At 38.4% G+C, this 21,085-nt stretch overlaps 1 protein-coding gene across 1 annotated transcript in view; it reads left to right on the top strand.

The window, feature by feature from the left end:
- Nucleotides 1–4,711: 4,711 nt before the first annotated feature.
- TTC26 (tetratricopeptide repeat domain 26) overlaps nucleotides 4,712–21,085 on the top strand; it is a 41,520-nt gene continuing 25,146 nt past the window's right edge. Inside the window, exons 1-7 of the mRNA XM_045565312.1 lie at nucleotides 4,712–4,825; nucleotides 5,317–5,454; nucleotides 7,535–7,627; nucleotides 10,242–10,356; nucleotides 12,345–12,394; nucleotides 15,082–15,227; nucleotides 16,431–16,602. Coding sequence (XP_045421268.1) covers nucleotides 4,823–4,825; nucleotides 5,317–5,454; nucleotides 7,535–7,627; nucleotides 10,242–10,356; nucleotides 12,345–12,394; nucleotides 15,082–15,227; nucleotides 16,431–16,602 — 717 coding nt within the window. The 5' untranslated portion in view covers nucleotides 4,712–4,822. The remainder of the gene's footprint in view (nucleotides 4,826–5,316; nucleotides 5,455–7,534; nucleotides 7,628–10,241; nucleotides 10,357–12,344; nucleotides 12,395–15,081; nucleotides 15,228–16,430; nucleotides 16,603–21,085) is intronic.

The following is a 21,085-nucleotide window of genomic DNA, read 5'->3' as shown; positions in this document are numbered from 1 at the left end:
GGGCAGGCACAGGGGTTCCTTAGATTGAACCTGCACCACAGCACGGTGCCCTTGGAAGAACTAAGCTGGGAACTGTAGGAATAGGTGGAGGAGTTAATTTTAGAGTGGAGAAAGGCCATATCCCTCTATGAGGATAAATTTACACACATTGCTTTGGTGGTGTTAAGATGAGGAACTTGCCGGGGCAGTGGTGCACCTGTAGTCCCAGCTACTCTGGAGGCTGAGATGGGAAGATCACTTGAGCCCAGGACTTTCGGGCTATAGTACACTATGCCAATTGGGTGTCTAACCTCCCAGGAGCTGGGGACCACCAGGTTGCATCAGGATGGGTGAACCTTCCCAGGATGGAAATGGAGGTCAAAACTCCCGTGCTGATAAGTACCGGGATCACACCTGTGAATAGCTGCTGCACTCCAGCCTGGGCAACACAGTGAGACCCTGTCTCTAAAAACAAAACAAAACAAAAAAAAGAGGAACCTCAGGCTACAAACTTTCTTCCAGTAACCCTAAAAAGAGGAACTGCAGGCTACAAACTTTCTTTCAGTAACCTAATCTGAGGGCAGAGGAAACAGGGGTGCAGTAATCCAGAGCTGGGGTTAACTTGGTGGTGAGGGCCTGATGTGGTAGCCAGTGGGCTCCCAGAGAGTTTCACCTCCAGATAGTTGAAACCTGTGCACCCTTCCACATTGAATAGGACTGATCTGTGTAATCAATAGGATATATTAGAAATGACAGTGTGACTAGGTCATAAAAAATGTTGTGACTTTGCTCTTTGCTCTCTCTGGTAGCCCTGGCTCTGGGGAAGCCATCTGTTATTAATATCTTGTGTGGGCCAGGTGTGGTGGCTCACACTTGTAATCCTAGCACTCTGGGAGGCTGAGGTGCGAGGATCGCTTGAGCTCAGGAGTTCAAGACCAGCCCGAGCAAGAGTGAGACCCTGTCTCTACTAGAAATAGAAAAATTAGCCAGGTGTGGCAGTGTGCGCCTGTAGTCCCAGCTACTCGGGAGGCTGAGGCAGGAGGATCGCTTGAGCCCAGGAGTTTGAGGTTGCTGTGAGGTAGGCTGATGCCACAGCACTCTGGCCCCAGGTGACAGAGCAAGACTCCATCTCAAAAAAAAAAATATATATATATATATACACACATATATCTATATATATCTTGTGTGGACACTCAAGCAGCCCTAGGGAGAGGTCCATGTGGCTAGTAACTGAGCCCTCCCACCAACAGCCAGCACTAACTTGCCCAGTATGTGGGTGAGCCAGTTGGAAGGGGATCGTTCAGCCCTAGTCAAGACAATTACATGACTGCAGCCCCAACTGATAGCTTGACTGCATCCTCACAAGACTCTGAACCAGAACCACCTAGCTAAGCCACTCAGCAGAAACTGTGAGAAATAAGAATGTTGACTGCTTACCTTATATTGCTTCTCACTTATAAATGATGTCAGGTGAGTCTTAAGCAAATCAGTGAGGTGAGTTTTATTACTTCTGTTTACAGAGAAGAAAATAAAAACTCAGTGGCAGAGGCATGATCCAAATCTAGGTCTTCCTGACCTCAAAGCATACAATGCTATGTCATGTTCAGTTCTTGCTAGTGGCTGCCTTCAGCACTAGGGTATGAAGCGAATGCGGCCATCTCAGGATCCAGCACATCAGTAGCTGGTTGACGTAGGATATTCTTCCTCTCAGGTGTTCCTCATTGGAACACCTGATATTTATCCTGTTTACATCTTATTATGTTTATATTGCCTTCTGATTTCTCAATTATCTTTGTGCCAAATAAACATTTACACTAACAATCAAAAGTTGAAAATTATTTTTACTGTATCTTCACATAGACAAAGCCACTTAAGTTTTTGTTTGTTTGTTGCTCTTTGGGTTTTTTGTTGTTGTTGTTGTTCTTTTTAGAGACAGGGTCTCACTCTGTTGCCCTAGCTGGAGTACAGTGACGTGATCATAGCTAACTGAAGCCTCAGACTCCTGGGCTCAAGCGATCCTCCTGCCTCAGTCTCCCAAGTAGCTGGGACTACAGGCACGTGCCAACACGCCCAGCTATTTAATAATTTTTTAGTTTTTTGTAGAGATGGTTGGGAGGGCAGTGAGAGTGGGGAGGGAGGTGTCTCTCACCATGTTACCCAGGCTGGTTCCGAACTCCTGGCCTCAAGTAATCCTCCTGCCTCAGCCTTCTCAAAGTGCTGGGATTACAAGTGTGAGCTACTGAGCCTGGCCCCACTTAATTTTAACTGGTATAACTGCAAGTCACCTATTATATTTAAATAAATATCAACTCCCATGTCTTTAACTCATTTCAGTCAAAATTTGGCCCATAAAGGAGAATTTGTTGAGTTTTCAAATACATTTTTCTTTTTAAAAATTTTAGATTATGGAAAATTTCTATGCAAAAGTAGAATGGTATAATAAATTCTCAAGTGCTCACCACATAGCTTCAACCATTATCACCTATAGGTTTCTAGGTCTGCCAACTTATAAGTAGTTCAGCCACAACATATTACCTTTTAGTGCTTGTTAAATCACTTTTTAAAAAGAACCAAAATGTTAATAGGTATTGTTTCTTAGTTATAAATGTACAATTCATTTTCTTCATTTTAATTCTCAGATTTTAATTTTTAGTATCATCCAAAATTTCCACAGTGACTATGAAGTACTTTTGTAATAAGAGAAAGTACACTATTTTAAAATAATTGAAAAATGTATCTCTTTCTTTCTTTCTTTCTTTCTTTTTTTTTTTTTGAGAGAGAAGTTCTTGCTATGTTGCCCAGGCTGGAATGCAGTGGCTATTCACAGGCTCAATCACAGTGCACTACAGCCTCAAACTGCTGGGCTCAAGAGATCTTCCTCCTGTAATCCGAGCACTCTGGGAGGCCGAGGCAGGTGGATCTATTGAGCTCAGGAGTTCAAGACCAGCCTGAGGAAGAGCAGACTCCATCTCTGCTAAAAAAATAGAAAGAAATTAGCTGAACAACTAAAAATATATAGAAAAAATTAGCCGGGGATGGTGGCGCATGCCTGTAGTCCCAGCTACTCAGGAGGCTGAGGCAGGAGGATCGCTTGAGCCCAGGAGTTTGAGGTTGCTGTGAGCTAGGCTGACGCCATGGCACTCTAGCCTGGGCAACAGAGTGAGACTCTGTCTCAAAAAAAAAAAAAAAAAAAAAAAAAAAAAGAGAGATCTTCCTGCCTCAGCCTCCTGAGTGGCTGGTACTATAGGCACACACCACCACACCCAGCTTGAAAAATGTTTTCTTTAAGGAGTATATTTTCAAATGCTTCATCAAGGAGTCATTATTGTTCTTGTTTAGAACAATAATCATCTCCGCATGAGTCCATATAGCTTACTAAGGGGGAGTCCAATAAAATTTGGTTTTTAAAATATTCTTTTTCAAAAGAAGCAATCACTGTTTTTAAAAAATTTTTATAGTAAGGTAGAATATCCATGAACCTAGTGAACAAAAGAAGAAAAAAAACTAACAACACTCAAATAGAACTGATGAATAGAGTTACTGTGGTTCTGCAGCAGAGAATGGAGGGTTCTTCTTTTGATGATATATATTTTTTTTTCCTTAAGGAAAATCCACCCTAGCAAGAAATGCCAAAACTTCATAACATCTTGCATTCCCTCAGCAACTCATGCCCTGGTGGATGACAGAGACATGATTTCCACAGTGGTTTCTGAGGACCTGGAGTCAGTATCACTGTGCATCAGGGCTAAATTAAAGAAACAGAAACTCCAGAATACCTCTGTGAGCTAGGAGCTGGATTATCTTTAAAACAAACAAACAAACAAGACAAGACAAGATTAGTGAGATGCAATTTACATATAATATAATCCAACTGTTTTAAATGTACAATTCAATGCTTTTTAATAAATTTATATAATCATACATCCATCCTCACAACCCGGATTGTTTTTTACAGTTCCTCAGAAACTACTGCTCTATTGCAACTGTAATGAAGTTGCAAGTTCCAGCTTTGCCTGGTATCCATGCAACCAGCTTTTTTGTGTAATATAATTCAACTATACCACGATTATCTACACACATTTGGGGTGAATTACCTGACTTCACCCAAGTTATTAATCAATAAGATTAATCTGTTGTCTGTTTGTTCTAAACTAATCTTTAGTCTGTTTATTCTGAGGGCTTGACTGGATATCCTCTAAGGTCCCTTTCAGCTCTAATATTCCACAACTCTGTGATTTTTATGGCCCTTGCAGCCGTATTAACTGGGTTGAGGAGTAAGATAAATTAAGCCTTCCAATGAACAATATTTATTACAGTTCCTTATTGTGTGTAGGTGTGTCTGTGGAAATAATCAAGTATATTTTGGCGCACTCCCGCCTCCTAATGTCAGCTCCCTCGGTTCAGCAGAAATTTTCTAAGCTTCCCGCACCAGCCAGGGGCCAAGATCCTGTGCCAGACAGCACCAGGCGTTTCCATGGAGCCCAACGCGGTGCAACGGAAGTGGTCCTTGAAAATCACTTTCCTGTGAAACGTACATTTGAAAAATGCCATTCTAATTAGTCTTTTCCTAAAGCAAGCTCACAGAGACACAACCAAATTTTCGCTCTCAACACAGAGAACGACGATCTCTTCTCAAGAGAGAAACTTCCACTTTTCGGTGGCGGAAGCGGAGCGGAACAAAGATGCAGAGGGCACTGGTTCTTCGACGAACTCTTCTCCCGGAAGGACCAGCCTCCCCGCGGGGTTGCCTTGGAGACAGAGCGTGCGGTGTGGATTCGGCGACGCGCTGAGGCGCGGCCTTTGCTGTCTGTCTGTGGAGGGGGCTCAAAGGACCAACAGCAAGATGGTTAGTAGCTCTGAATAGTGAGGGAGAACTTTGAGTAGATCCTGGGACTGGCAATTGCAGGTTCCCAGCACACTTCTGGGTAAAGTCTAGGTGTGTCAGCAGCGGGTGATTCTCTTGCCCTCCTCCCTGCGTTCCTGCAGGAGACAGGGATGCAACAGTAAATACCTCGATGCTTTTTCCTCTCGTACGTCTCTGTTTCCCCACACCTGCGCCGAGCGTGCGATAGAAAGTAGAGTGAGGGGAGGCTGAGATGACAAAAGCTGTGCGAAAGCATCTCCTGTCGAATTGGAGAAGTTGAGAGTAGCTGTTTGGTTCAGGTCAATTGCAGGGTGATGACCCTTTTAGTAAAATGTCTCACAAAAAGAGTTTCAATAGGCTTCCCGGGGTTCGTTGTTAAGCATTTGACATGTAAATCGTGGAGCCGTCACTCTCAGCTTAAAACTGGTAATGGGAATTGGACGATACAGCTGTCTTTGTTGTTTCTTTCACAGATGCTTTCAAGGGCCAAACCTGCTGTAGGCGGGGACGTGCAGCACACTGACAAGAGAAAGAAGAAAGGTAGGAAGGTTCCAAAACTAGAGGAGCTACTTTCACAAAGAGATTTCACTGGAGCTATTACCCTACTGGAGGTAATGTCCAAAGAACGTTACTTCATAGAAGGTGAATACCAGATGATGGATGAATGCTTGGGTGAATGCTTGTTGCTATGCTGTTGGAACAGGTGGGTGCATTCTGGGGCTTCTTCAAGGAATTGCCTAAAAATATAGTCAGATGCAGATTCCAGATGAACTAAGAAAAAATAAACTTATTTCTTGAGGGATACTTTTGATTATGTCTAGTCCCATTGATAGTAAATACAACTTGCAAATATGGAGGGATATTTAATACAGTGTCAGTTCACACATTGTTTATCCCAACCCTTGACCAATTTATGCTTTATTCCTATGATGTGTTATAAAATTTTGGTCAAATTTAAATAATTCCACCATGCTTATTGTTGAAAATACTGTATCCCCAGAAAGTATTTCAAATCTTTATGGCAGCAGTTTTCGCCTTTTAATATGCATTGGAATTATCTAGGGTACTTACTAAGATGTATATTCCTGGTGATTCTTTAGGTCTGCAGTATTGCTCAGGAATCTGCATTTTAGGCAAGTACTTTAAGTGCTTCTGATATAGATGGTCCAAAGAGATTGCACTTTGAGAAACTGCTTTGTGGAAATCACATGTTATAGAAGGATAAAGGGTTATACTAAAGAATGAAGAGTTTTGACAGCATGGTCTGGTTGTGTTGTGCCACAGTCATTTCTCCAAAATGCTACTTTATTCATATTACTCTGAATCTATCAACAATAATTGTTTTAATTTACATATATTTTTCAGTCTTCCATGTATAGTCCTATGTTTCTTACTAGTGCTCTGGTATTGAGCACATTGTTTAGCTTTTTTGGTGTCATCTTTACAGTAGGGGATTTGACTTGGAAGGGCTTTCTAGCTCTGGAAATCAGTGGACTGAATGCCTATGTGTATGTCTATTTTTTGTCAGTCTGTTCTTTTCCTCTCTTTTCTTTAAGGCAATGACCACATTTTCCTTATTGCATAATCCCAGATTGCCTTTACATTGTCAGGAAGGCTCTGTTCTCTATGTTTACTTTCTTAGGTAGCTAGTTGGAGTACCATGCTGCACGGGAATAGGGTGAGAAAATCTCATGAGCTCTCCTGTGGCTCCAGGGAATTCCTGGGGCAAATTCAAGGAGACCTCAAATAAGAATTTCTCCATACTTAAGACACTATACTCAAATTCACAGCATTTGGTGAGAGGAGGACTTCTAATGTTGTGTAGTTTGATACAGTATTAAATTCTTATGCTAGACAAGAAAGTATCAAAGGGATGTCTTCATCTTATAATGACTAAGGTACCTAAAGTTCTGTAGTGATGCTCTGTGAGTATGTATTGGCTCACTACTTGATTTATTACCCTATAGAGTGAAAAAAATCCCATCTTTTGGAATGGTAATTCAGAATCTTCCTTTAAAGTCTCAGTCCTTTCCTCCAAAATAGGACTGAGAAATTCATAAATATTTGTTCATAATGGACATAAATGTGGCCCGTCTTCTGAACATCCTTAACTCTTGCAGTCCTGGTAAGCTAGCCTATGCAAGACTAATAGAAAGATTTAATGGTTTGTCCTCAGTGAAAAGTTATAACCTATTAATAAATATATATGTCTTAATGAGACATGATTGAAGTGTGAGGTTGAATGTAGTAGAGCATGCAGGATGAGAACATGGGCTTTGGAGTCAGATGTTACTTTAAGTCCCTGTCACCAGAGGTACTGGCTGTGTGGCCTTGAGTTCATTATTCAGCCTCTCTAACCTTCAGTTATTTGGTTTTAAATATTTCACAAGATTCTTCTATTCCTTACATATCATCCAGAATTGTTAGATAACTCAAATACTTTCTTGAGAAAGGTGTTAGTAAATACAGAAGAACAAACATGAAATACTTGAAAATGTAAATTTCTTTGACAATTAGAAGATAGTTGTACTAAGTCCTAGAGGTAAATGTTTAATTAAACTGTGTATTTTCTTGTTTATATTCTTATATTGCCTATTATTCACCAGTAGCTTAACATAGCATTTGTTTAAAACAGAGAGTTTACTATTCAAAGTACTTCATTTTTTTTCCCCATGAATTTTCAACCTGAAGTTCAAACGTCATGTTGGGGAGCAAGAAGAGGATACTAATTTGTGGATTGGATACTGTGCTTTTCACCTGGGTGACTATAAGAGAGCTCTAGAGGTTAGTAAAAAAAATTTCTAACACAGGAATACTTAAAATGTTATTAAACTTTGTATTATAATAATGCATACTGATGGTAAAGTTCAAACAATGCAGAAGGAAACAAAAATGAAAAAAAGTCACTCTATTTGCCTTCCACAATTCTACTTCTTTGTTAATGGAGGCATCCACTGGCACTTTTTTGTTGTATTGCTTCAGAAATCTTCTATATATGTTCCAGTACATACCCTTATCCAAGGTATTGCTTTCTGCAGTTTCAGTTACCTTTCTGTGGTTTCTAACCATGGTCTGAAAACAGGTAAGTACAGTGCAATAAGATTTTTTTTCAGAGACAGTGAGAGATGGAGAGCGCAAGCAAGAGTACAGTCACATAACTTTTATTACATCTTAGTGTTATAATTGTGCTATATCAATGTATAAATTAAACTTTATCATAGGTATGTACATATAATAAAAAACAGATATGGGGTTCAGTACTATTCACAGTTTCAGGTATCCACTGGGGTTCTGAGAATGTATTCACTATGGATAAGGAGGGACTACTCTGTATGTATCTTTTAATTTTTTAATAGGGACAGCGTCTCACACCATCTCCTAGGCTAGAGTACAGTAGCACAGTCACAGCTCGCTGCAACCTCGAACTCCTGGCCTCAAGCAATCTTCCTGCCTCTGCCTCCCAAGTAGCTGGGACTACAGGTGCTCACCACCATATCCAGCTAATTTTTCTTATTTTTTGTGGAGATAGGGTCTCACTATATTGCCCAGACTGGTCTCAAACTCCTGGCCTCAAGCAATCTTCCCACCTTCACCTCCCAAAGTGCTGGAATTACAGGTGTGAGCCACTACACCTGGCCTCTTTTTATTTTATTTATTTATTTATTTATTTTTTTAGGAGGAAGGTTCTTGCTCTGTCACCCAGGCTGGAGTACCAGTAGCATGATCAGAGATCATCGTAACCTCAAACTCCTAGACTCAAGCGATCCTCTCACCCCAGTCTTCCAAGTAGCTAGGACTATAGGCTCATGCTACCTTTTCTGGCTAATTTTTAAAATTTTTTTAGTGATGGGGTCTCGCTATGTTCCCTGGGCTAGTCTCGAACCCCTGGGCTCAAGTGATCCTCTTGCCTTGGCCTTCCAAAGTGCTGGGATTACAGGCATAAGCCACTGTACCCAGCCTGTATCTTGTTTACTTTTTACTTTTACGTATATACTAATGAAATTCAACAGCATTTGGCATTAGTATTTCTTAAGTAAATCTTCAGAAGAGGAAAAATAGCCATTTTGATAAGAACTTCCATGAGTCTTTTCTCAAAAGACAAGACTTTGATTTTGCTCGGTTATTTTTAGACATATGAAAGATTATATTATCTTTATATTTTTTCAGGTATAATTATTTTGGAAATTGTTTTTCTTGGTCATTGTAAATTCTGCCCATCTACAATGACTAATAAATAGGATTATGGATCTAAATAAAATTATAGATGCCTTATGTCAAGCAACTTCTAATTCATAAATGAAATTGCTTAAACATTTCCCATATATTCTTGCTCCCAAAATGTAATCTAAGGGAATTTGAAAACCTGCATAACTAAAATGAAAATATGCAAGGACAGGTAATGAGGAGGTGAGATGAAGAACAAAAGGAACAAAATTGCTGAAGGAAAAAGGAAGATGTGAAAAGGACAGAATAGAGGCTGGTTGTACTTGTGAAAGGTGTAAGAGGAAAGAAAGAGTAACCTAAATGTAATGAGAAAAAGCCATTTGGGAAAGACTGATAAAAAGTTAAGAGTATGTGGAAAGTGGAGTTGACAATATGAACCTCAGAAAGTGTCCTTGGCAGAAAAAAAAAAAACTTTTTAAAAACGTAAAGCCCAATAAACAAAGCTAGAAGGCTATTAGAATGAAATTAAATTTATAGTGTGTTAAATTTATCAAATTTTAAGTTAATTGAATGTATGAATTTATTAAAGGGTATCTTTTGTATGTCTTTTTTTTTTTTTTTTTTTTTGAGACAGAGTCTTGCTCTGTTGCCCAGGCTAGAGTGCCATGGCGTCAGCCTAGCTCACAGCAACCTCAAACTCCTGGGCTTAAGCAGTCCTTCTGCCTCAGCCTCCTGAGTAGCTGGGACTACAGGCATGTGCCACCATGCCCGGCTAATTTTTTTCTCCATATATTTTTAGTTGTCCAGATAATTTCTTCCTATTTCTAGTAGAGACAGGGTCTTGCTCTTGCTCAGGCTGGTCTCGAACTCTTGACCTTGAGCAATCCTCCTGCCTCAGCCTGCCAGAGTGCTAGGATCACAGGTGTGAGCCACCGCGCCTGGCCTGTATGTCTTTTTAAGTTAGCGAAAATAAAGTATTTCAATTATTTTTCATTTCTGCAGTTTGTTAGCCCACATCAGTATAAATAGGGGGGAAAAACAAGTTTAAGATGCTATGAACAACAGCCCTGCTTCAGTATTTAACCTTTTCGGGTATAGAATAGTTGAGGAGCATGTAGAATTCCTTAAATGTGAAGTTGCTCAATCTCAGTAAAAAATCCTATTCCAATATAGAAGAATGGTCCATGGATTGCTTTACTGCCAAAGTGAGATCTCTGCTTAATATATATTTCAGGAATATGAAAATGCGACAAAAGAGGAAAATTGTAATCCTGAAGTCTGGGTGAACCTAGCTTGCACCTACTTCTTTCTTGGGATGTATAAACAAGCTGAAGCAGCTGGATTTAAAGGTAATATGGACTCTCTTTGTATCTGATATTCTTCACTCATAGTAAGAGTCATTTTGGAGATTTAAAAACTTATTTCTTATTATTTCTAACTAACATTAGAAAGCTAAAAAATAGACTTTCTCTTCAAAGAATGTTGGATTTGAGCAACTTTATGTTTAAAGAGAGAGTTGCCAAGCATATTGGAGCATGCCTATAATTCCCAGCTACTTGGGAGGCTGAGGCAGGAGAATCACTTGAGCCAAAGAGTTGAGATTACAGTACCATATGATCACGCCTGTGAATAGCCACCGCACTATACCCTGGGCAATGTAGCAAGGGCTCTTTAAAAAGAGAGAGAGTGGCCGGGGCGCGGTGGCTCACACCTGTAATCCTAGCACTCTGGGAGGCCGAGGCGGGTGGATCGCTCGAGGTCAGGAGTTCAAGACCAGCCTCAGCAAGAGCGAGACCCCGTTTCTACTAAAAATAGAAAGAAATTATGTGGCCAACTAAAAATATATATAGAAAAAATTAGCCGGGCTTGGTGGCGCATGCCTGTAGTCCCAGCTACTCAGGAGGCTGAGGCAGGAGGATCGCTTGAGCTCAGGAGTTTGAGGTTGCTGTGAGCTAGGCTGACGCCACGGCACTCACTCTAGCCGGGCAACAGAGCGAGACTCTGTCTCAAAAAAAAAAAAAGAGAGAGAGAGAGAGAGAGAAAGTTAATCCTGCCCCCACCCCCAACCTCCAGCTAAAAAGCAGAAGGATGAGAAGAAAAAGGGCAACCAAGGTATCTTTCTTAAGCCCCATCACAGTAGGATATTTATGCTGTTGGTAGTAGTTAGTTATAGTTATTCAAGCTTTTATGGCTGTGGATGTATGTTATAGCTACTTTTCCTGTTTCTAAGTGAGAAGCCCTGTAACTGCAGCTTAAAGAATCCAGATTTCTTCCCTTCTGCCTTTTTACTTGTCATGCAATCATCTCAGGAGAATTATACTGAAATTTGCCAATAAGAGTAGGGTAAAAGGGGAACATGGGAGAGAAGATTAAGGATAATTAGAATGTGGATGAATTAAATTCAAGGAAATGCAGAGAAAGTAGGCAAGGGAATGTTAGGAAATTTGTTGGGGAAAAACGTATTCCAACACATATTCCAGCTCAAATTAATGGAAAATGTGGAACTTGAAGCCTTTCTTGATTTATACCCAAATTGTTTTGTATGTACTAGTGTTGTTTTTCCTAATTTAGTTATAAGGTCCTGTAAGTTACTTTATTTCATATTTCTAGACTTTATCTGTGCCTAGAATAGTACTAGATATATAAAAGGTGATCAAGGTCGCTAGCTCTATTTCCATATATATTTTTTCTTTTTTATACATTAAAGATATTATAGACATTTTTCTATAAAAGAGATATAGAATTGGGAATCCAGAATTGGAAAATTTTCAAAGAGTGCAAAGGAGATCTGGTAATTGAAAGGTGTTAAGCTTTTTGCTTGGCTACCTGTTTCAGTGTGGCACATTATCATGTTAGAAGATCTATGGAATAGAGACTGGGCTAGTATTAAGGAAAATATGGCAGCATAATTTCAGAAAAGGAGATTTCAGAAGAAATTCACAAAGAATATTGGGACACACATCTGAATGAGAGTGGGTTTATACATATATTGAGGTGACCATAACTATCTACTACCAGTGTTTGTTTTAGTATATGAACAACACAGAGGTGGGCTCCTACTGTAACTATATGTGTGGAGTGTTGTGCTGTGGGTCACCATAATAGAATCGGGTAGAACAAAGTGGTGAGGAAGAGCAGAATCTTAGAACACTTCTCTTGTGGTTGTTGATGCTGCTACCACTACTACAGGTAGAGACCAGATAGCAGAGACATATCAGGATCAGACAGGTAAAGATTTGGGAAGATTCATCTATTAATAAGTCTCATTTCATCCTTGTAAGAGACTAAGTGCCATAGACTACTAGTTCTTTAATAAGCACTTTGAATTTTTTTTCAGCTCCAAAAAGCCGGCTCCAAAACCGCCTGCTCTTCCACTTGGCTCACAAGGTATTTCTATTCTCATTTTACATGTTTTGTTTTAAAAATGTTTTTCTCTTTCTTCCTTCTTGTTACCAACACTAGTGAAAGATAATTAACTAGAAATTCTTATTAATGGTATTTCTGGAACACGTGGAATATACATATTAATTTTATAGGATTTTCCTCCCCCATCAATGTTCTTTACCCTCTTAATTTATTCAGAGGTGTTAGGTTTTAGTTCTCCTTATTAAGCAGTGGTCATTTTGTGTCAACTATTCTATCATCTTTTAAAAAAAGATCCAGAGCCATCTTGTCCTGACTCGTGGAAATAAATACACTTTCCAGAATTATTATTATTTTTTTTTTGAGACAGTCTCACCCTGTTGCCCAGGCTAGAGTGCCGTGGCGTCAGCCCAGCTTACAGCAACCTCAAACTCCTGGGCTCAAGCAATCCTACTGCCTCAGCCTCCCAAGTAGCTGGGACTACAGGCATGTGCCACCATGCCCGGCTAAGTTTTTCTATGTATTTTTAGCTGTCCAGCTAATTTCTTTCTATTTTTTAGTAGAGACGGGGTCTCGCTCTTGCTCAGGCTGGTCTCAAACTCCTAACCTCGAGTGATCCTCCCGCCTCGGCCTCCCAGAGTGCTAGGATTACAGGCGTGAGCCACCATGCCCGGCCTTTCCAGAATTACCTTATGGCAATGATTTTGATCATCATCAAATGATTTTTTAAAATAATAGTTTTTCAAATTATAAAAGTTACGTGTTTATTGTATCAAAGAAAGAAAATATAAATAAGCAAAAAAAAAGGGAAATATCTACCATATTCCAAGATAAGCTACCAGGTGGGAGGGGGGAGGAGGGAATGGATATATTCGCACCTAATGGGTAAAATGCACACCGTCTGGGGGATGGACACACTTGAAGCTCTGATTCAGGCAGGGCAAAGGCAATATATATAACCTAAACATTTGCACCCCCGTAATAGGCTGAAATAAAAAAAAAGATATAAGCTACCTTTTAACTTTTTGGTATTATGTCTCCTTTTAAGATAATTATTTTTACATGCATATTTATCCTTTGGTTTGTTTCTTTGTTTTGCAGAATAGGACTCATGCTTAATACATATTTCTTTTTTCTTTTTTTCTTTTTTTTTTTTTTTGAGACAGGGTCTCTCTCTGTCACTAAATAGGCTTCAAAACCATAAGTTGTTCTTTTGTTTGTTTGTCTGTTTTTGTTTTTTTGACAAAAAAAACTAGCTTCCTAAAGTGCTAGGATTACAGGCGTGAGCCACCGTGCCCAGCCAAAACCATAATTTTTAAAGTGGTTTCATAGTATTCTATCATATGTAGCATATATGCCATAATTTATTCAACGTTTCCTAGTTATTTGTATTTTTAGATTGTTTCTAATTTTTAATTTTAAAAATGTCCTTCTGAACATCCTAGAAATGGACTTACTGAATTATTGGGTATGAACAATTTTAAAGATTTTAATTGATATTGCTAAATTGCCTTGCAGAAAGTTTATCTAATTACCCACAGGAAGTATATGAAAATAATTGGTTTTGGTGCATTTAAAACTTTCACACCATAATTGTCTCTTTGTTTCTTTCTCTTTTTACTTCTGTCAATTTTTGGTTTACTTATTTTTCAGCCTCTGTCATTAAGTACACACAAATTTAGAATTGTTGTCTTCTTAGTAGAGAAACATTTATTATCATGAAATGTCTCTCTTTATCTTTAAAAAAATTTCTGTCATATTTGTACAGCTACACCAGCTCTCTTTTGATTAGTGCTTGCCCATTATATCTCTTTATCATTCTTTCGCTTTCTACTTTTCTGTATCCAAATATGTTAATCAGGCAGATTAGAAAAGTTAGTCTTAATAGAAACCTTTCCAGGCTAGACTTTGGAATGTAGTAGTTGCGTCCATTTGCCTGTACAACAAAATAAGATTTAAATAACTCATATAAAAAATATCTATAATTTATCAGTGACCAAACTAGAAATAAGCCAGCTTCAGAATTTATTGTTTCATGGAAATAGATTCTTTAAAAAATTTTTAAGCTAATAGGCCAAACTCTACACCAGGCAGGAGTGTGCAATCTATTTATTAAGGGTCACTGTCAAAAATATATCTGTTCTACCTCCTGTATAAACAAAAGGCAGCTATTATTTCCAGCTACCATTTAAAAAAATAACCATACAGGATTGGAATGGAATTCTGACAGCCTAAAACAACAACAATGTATAGTAATTGAAGAGAGGATGAAAAAATCTAGAGAGAAATTAAAAATTTTTTTACTAAGTAACAATGAGAAAGACATTTTGATTCCTATTGTCCACCAAGGAGAAAGAGATACAAAAGAACCGATAAAAATTGTTACAGGATAATACTAAAGAGATGTAGAAGAAAGGGAAAGGAAGAAACTATATAAGAAAGACAAAAGAAAAAGAAGATAAGGGGAGAGGTTAAGTAATTAATATTAATTGTAATTTAAAGGCTTTCCAGTGTCAATCTATGCCTCTAGAAGCTATTTGCAGTCTTTTCTTTGAAGGGAAGAGGAGGAGCCTGAGGGAAATTGGGAGAAGATAGAGACACACTGACTGAGGAAGAAGCAGGAGTTAAAATCTCTATCACATAGGTGATGATATCTTGAACTGTACAGTACTGTGAATTTTTATATGTCTTTTTCTCTCTCACAATTTTAGTTTAATGATGAGAAAAAATTGATGAACTTTCATCAAAACCTTCAGGATATCACAGAAGATCAACTTAGTTTGGCCTCAATCCACTATATGCGATCTCACTACCAAGAAGCTATTGATATATATAAGCGAATACTGCTAGATAACAGGTCTGTGTCCTTTTATGCCTACTCGAAATCTCTTTCATTATGTTAGTGTCTCCTGTAACTAGTTTGGCAAGGACCTAGTGACCATTGCATCTAGTACTACCATGTGCTCAAATCTGTTAGTTGATAATCTGGTGAGATTAAGAACTCCTTAGATACTGTCTAGATCAGGCTTTCTCTGCCTTTTTTGCATTATCACCCTTCTAATGAGCCTTTTTAAACATTTTCACCCCTAATTGCTCTTCCATGAAATTTTAATGTATGCTGATATATATATATAAACATATTGTATATCCGTTTATATACTGTATACATATCCATGCTTTATACATAAAATGGTATGTTTTTTTTCACCCCCTCATAAGAACCAATTTTTGCCCCTTTGCAGGTGATTCAGCCCCTTTTGAAAATGCGTGGTCTAGATCTGCAGTCCCCAATCCCCCCCATACCCTGGTACTGGTCCGTGGCCTGATAGGATCCTGGCCGCCATCACCACCTAAGTTCCACTCCTCCACCCTTGCATGGAAAAATTGTCAGGCTTGCATAACCACCTGAGCTCCAGCTTACCACCACCACCACCACTGACTCCCCCCACCGCCCCTATCTGTGGAAAAATTATCTTCCATGAAACTGGTCCCTGGCGCCAAAAGGTTGGGGTCCACTGGTCTAGATGTATCAATCTCAGTGTTGTAGTCACATTCTAGGTAACTTGCTGACAAAATTAGAAACAAACCATTCTGAAGAATTGATATTCCAACTTTATCACTAAACACTTGACCTCCTTCGCCCATCCCCGAGATACCTCATCCCCCTTCCTTCTCACCTCTTTTGCATACCCCTCTTAGTCGCCTGCCTCTTCCCACCCAGTTCCAGCCATCAAACCTGCTTGCCTTTTCTGGCCACCATCTGTGTGGTATGTGCTTGTTTGTGTTTATGTTCAATTATAGCATATGTTAGTTTTTCAGTATGAATAGTATGACCTTTTCCCTTTCTTCTCTAGTTGTCATCTTTTACAGTACTTAATGTCAAAACACCAAAATATAATGCAAAAATAAAAAAAAATCACACTGATTATATCTTGCCTTCTCTCCTCACAAGGCAAATTCATGAACTGTCCTCTTGCCTTGTTTTCCATTTGATCTTTGTAATTTGACATTTCTGTGAAGTAGACTTAAATTCTTAACCCTTAATTCTTTCATCTAATAGGGAATACCTTGCCCTCAATGTTTATGTGGCCCTCTGCTATTACAAGTTGGATTACTATGATGTGTCTCAAGAAGTTCTGGCTGTTTACCTTCAGCAAATTCCCGATAGCACCATCGCGCTCAATCTTAAGGCCTGTAATCATTTTCGCCTTTACAACGGCAAAGCAGCCGAGGTAGTGATGGAAATGTGTTTTTAATTTGCTTAATTCCAATTTGAATTACTTTATACTTTCCAAGTTATTTATGAAACTGTATTATCTATATGATTCTTGATTAATATCCCTTTGTCATTGCCAAATTGTATAAATTAAAAACCTAATGGTATAAATATTTATGTTTATCAGGTATTCTAAAAAGAATATTTTGTCATGTCTGATAAATTGTAGATGGTTTTACAGAGATGCCTTACATTAACTTAAATATGTTTAAAACCAAATGCTTCCACTTCTTCCTCTAAAATATATTTGTGGCTCTGTGGTTGAATGTCACCAATATATACCCAGTAAACCACATCAGAAGCCTGTGATATCCATCACTCTCTTCTCCTTCATCTCCATGTAATCATCTACCAGTTCCTATCGGTTATATGTCCTAGATATCTCTTTTATCTATTCTCTTCTCCTTTGCTACTGCTCTAGTCCAGGAGTTCCTCACCGCTTATTTTGGCCCTTTAAATAATTTTCCTGCCTCTACTCAGACTTGTCCTCTCCATTCCAGCCATGGAATTTGTTCCACATGCCATACTTTCTTACCATTATAGTTTTGCATACATCATTCTCACTCCTGGAATGACTTCCTTCTTTCTCTGCTTGGTACCCTTCATCTTCTTTAAGGTCACCACCAAGAGGCAAATATAGTAGACATTTTATAAATACTTGGAAATTGGCTACTCATAGGTACTGTGTAGAATACTTTATATCCATTATTTAATTTTCCTGACAAGTCTGTGGATAGAAGATATTATAGTTTTCACTTTATAGGAAACTGAGAGTGCACTGGAGGCCATACATTATCATCTCCTCTCATTTTATTTAACATGTTTTAAATAACATAATTTTAATAACATTTTAAATAACAGTGTTATTTAACATTACATAAACATATTATATATACCTACATACATCTATATAGATATAGATAGATACTTAAATAGATATGTAATGGAGAACATGTTCTATACTATATCTACATACACATACATAGATATAAATAGATATTTTTAGGTTAGTCCTATGAGGGGGCCATGCTTGTAAATTACCTTCATTGCTATTGCTTTAGTTGATATTAGAAGCTACCAAAATTTAAATGTAAAATTTCTGCATGTATCAAAATTTGAGATTCCTACCCTTGTCCCAAAAATTGGTTCCAGTTGGCATCGTGCCACCCTAGGGTAGTGGGAAGAGAAAAGGAAACTTAAACCAGCAAGTTAACTATATCAAAACAAAATTTATTGAGAAAATGTAGCAGCAAGGAGCACAATTAACACACTTCACGCTGACAGGAGATTTAACCTTTGAGTGAAACAGTGCTTAGTTGTGGGGTAGCAAGGGTGTGGTGTGAAGAGCACATGTCCTTAGCATATGCCTGGATTCACATTTCAGAGCTCATGTAGATAAAGGTGGTCAGTTATGGCAAAACAAATGATCATCAGTTAAATTGCTTAATATGCAATTGAGTATATTACATAAAATGCATTATTGGGATAATAGTCATTTCAACTAGAGTCCCCTGAGTCTGCCTAATTGGCTGATGTTTCCAGCAATCAGCAGTTTAATAGTAGATTGGATTTGCAATTTGATCTTGAGTTTTCCTCCTTTAGTAAGAACAAATAAAAGAAATACATTCTTGCCATTCTACCTTGAGTCAGTCTTGGGAACTTTGTCAATTTTGGTATCAGATACAATCTATTAAATGTTTACATTATGTTTGCACATGTCCTTTCCATAGTCTGGCATGGGTAGCATGGTTAACCAATATTATATATACTTAGAACTATCCTAGTCAGGACACTAGACCATACTTCCCAACCCTAGAAGGCATGCTTTTTCCTTTTAAATTGTGTCAGTACAGTTTACATATAGATTGTATAACGGGCTCCAGCAGAAGGCTATGTCAAATGTACTTTAAGAATCTACAGTTTGTATTTAATTATGATAATTTTATTAAACTATTTAAAATCAGGCTTTCTATTAATTTGTGTAATGGGGTCTATATTATATGGTTCAGTCTCTCACAAACACCAATAACATTCTGCTCTTCTGTGGTAAGCATGAAATAATTTGTAATGATTGGTTTAATTCCTAAAATACTTTGAATAACTTGTCCAAGTTTACACAACTAACGGAAGTGGCAAATTCAGGTTTCAAACACTTGTCTCTAAAGCCTATAGACTTAACCACTAAAATTTACTGCAAATTTAGGTGTTCTTAATATACACATAAAGATGCATGCACATAGGCGTATATATGTGTATGTGTAAATGTCTCCATTATGCTTATTTGGTAGTTGTTTATCTTCAATCTAGAAAAGCTCATTGAGGGTTAGGACTGTGACTTTTTTTTTTTTTTGAAAGGGGGTCTCTATGTAGCCCAAGCTGGTGTCGAACTCCTGAGTTCAAGCAATCCTCCCACCTCAGCCTCCTGAGTAGCTGGGACAACAAGTGTGCACCATCACATTCGGCTTGGGACTGTTGTCTTTTGACATTTATATCCCAGAATCTGGCACAGTGCATGCACAAAGTTGATGCCAACTATGTTTTTGTTGAATAAGAAATTTAAAGTATGACTGATAAAGAGAATCATGTTTAAAGAAGGAGGAGGTGCAAAAGAGGTCAATAATGGTGAAGACTGAGGAAAGGCTATTAGATTTCATTATGAGGATTTTCTACTCTGATTAGAATATCATTATTGGGGCTTGGAGCTAGGTTGCAAGGAGATAAGGAGTAAGTGAGTAATAATCCAGACTGGGAATTCTCTTAGAGGATGTGGCAGAAGGAATAACAAGTAAATGATGAAGAAATAGAGGCATTGAATGTAGGATGCTGGTAAAAGGGGGTAGAAAGCTGCTCGTTTCAGAGAATAAAGTATTGAAGAACTTCTCCCCCAAAACTGAGATGGCTTCTAGAGTAGTGATTATGGGGTTGAGCTTGGAATAAGGTAGACCCAAATTTTAATCCTGGAAGAATAGCTATGTGACTTTAGGTGAAATACTTAATCTTCTTAAGCATCATCTATAAAACAGGGAAAATAATAGTACTGACTCATCATAGGTTGTCGTGAAGATTAAATGGTATGATGTACGTAACATCCTTGACTTGATATACATAGTAAACTCTCAGTAAATATAAGCAATTATCAAAGATTTTGTAGGCTGAACCATAGTCAGATTTATCTTTTTCTTTGTTTAGTGCTTTCTGTACCTAGTTTAAGAAGTGATTTCCTAGCCCAAGATCACATTTTCTGAAAATATCTTCTAAAAGCCTATTTTGCCTTTTAAACCCAAATTACCTATAATTATATTATATTTAAAAGGATTAATTTATCCAGTTAAAAGACAAAGATTAGTAAATTAGAAAAGACAAAACCCTAATATATGCTTTAAATAGGAGAGAAAATTTGTAAAAGGATGTGTTTCATGTGGAGTATTTCTTACATGGTTTCTAGCATTGGTGTCATGTTTTTAGAAAGGTCACTTTCACTCTAACATAGATATGATGACATATATCTTCTATTTATAGTTTTATTTTTAAACAGCTTTAACATACCATACAATTCACCCTTTCTTTTTTTTTTCTTTTGAGACAGAGTTTCACTCTGTTGCCCAGGCTAGAGTGCCGTGGCGTCAGCCTAGTTCACAGCAACCTCAAACTCCTGAGCTCAACTGCCTCAGCCTTCCGAGTAGCTGGGACTACAGGCATGCACCACCATGCCCTAATTTTTAAACGTTTTGTAGAGACAGGAGTCTGGCTATACTGCTCAGGCTGGTCTCAAACTCTTGGGCTCAAGTAGTCCTCCTGTCTGGGCCTCCCAAAGTGTTGAGATTACAGCCATGAGCCACTGCTCCTGGCCTCCACTCACTAATTCTTATTTTATGATGTGTCTAGCCTGCTGTCAAACCTAGTGTAGGGGGTTTGAGGAATTTCAGGGCTGATCAAGGAAAAAGATAAGACCATGAGGTGATGATTGCACACACAAACCTTATGGGGATAATGAGGAAGTTCCTCATAGTATGCAACTGTCCAGAGGCAATGGCACAGGAGCCACTATTCAGAAGGGGAGAAGGGCAAGGTAACTCCAGGCATGAGGGGAATCAGACTGGAAACTCGCATGTCTAGATGATGTCTCTCAGCAGCATGAGCGGGCAGAGCAGTCTCTGGGTCAGAGAGCTCTGGAGGGCAGTAGCTACTTGGGATCTTTCTATCCCTGGGGTTTACCTTATCTGTGACTAGCAGATGTTGGGCACAGTTTTGTTAGATATGCAAATCAGCAGACTCTTAAAGCCTAGAAATCTGCTCATTTGGCCTACATTTAAAACAACTGAATGTGTAAAAATTTGAGTTTGGTTCCAGAAGGCTTCTGAATTAACAGGTTATAGGCTGCTATGAAGAAGTAAATAATCTAGAAGCCAATATACAATCTTTGGCTCATTTATAGAATA

Source organism: Lemur catta, chromosome 11, assembly GCF_020740605.2.
Source record: "Lemur catta isolate mLemCat1 chromosome 11, mLemCat1.pri, whole genome shotgun sequence".
NCBI lineage: Eukaryota > Metazoa > Chordata > Mammalia > Primates > Lemuridae > Lemur > Lemur catta.
This window is presented reverse-complemented; position numbering and strand designations above follow the sequence as displayed.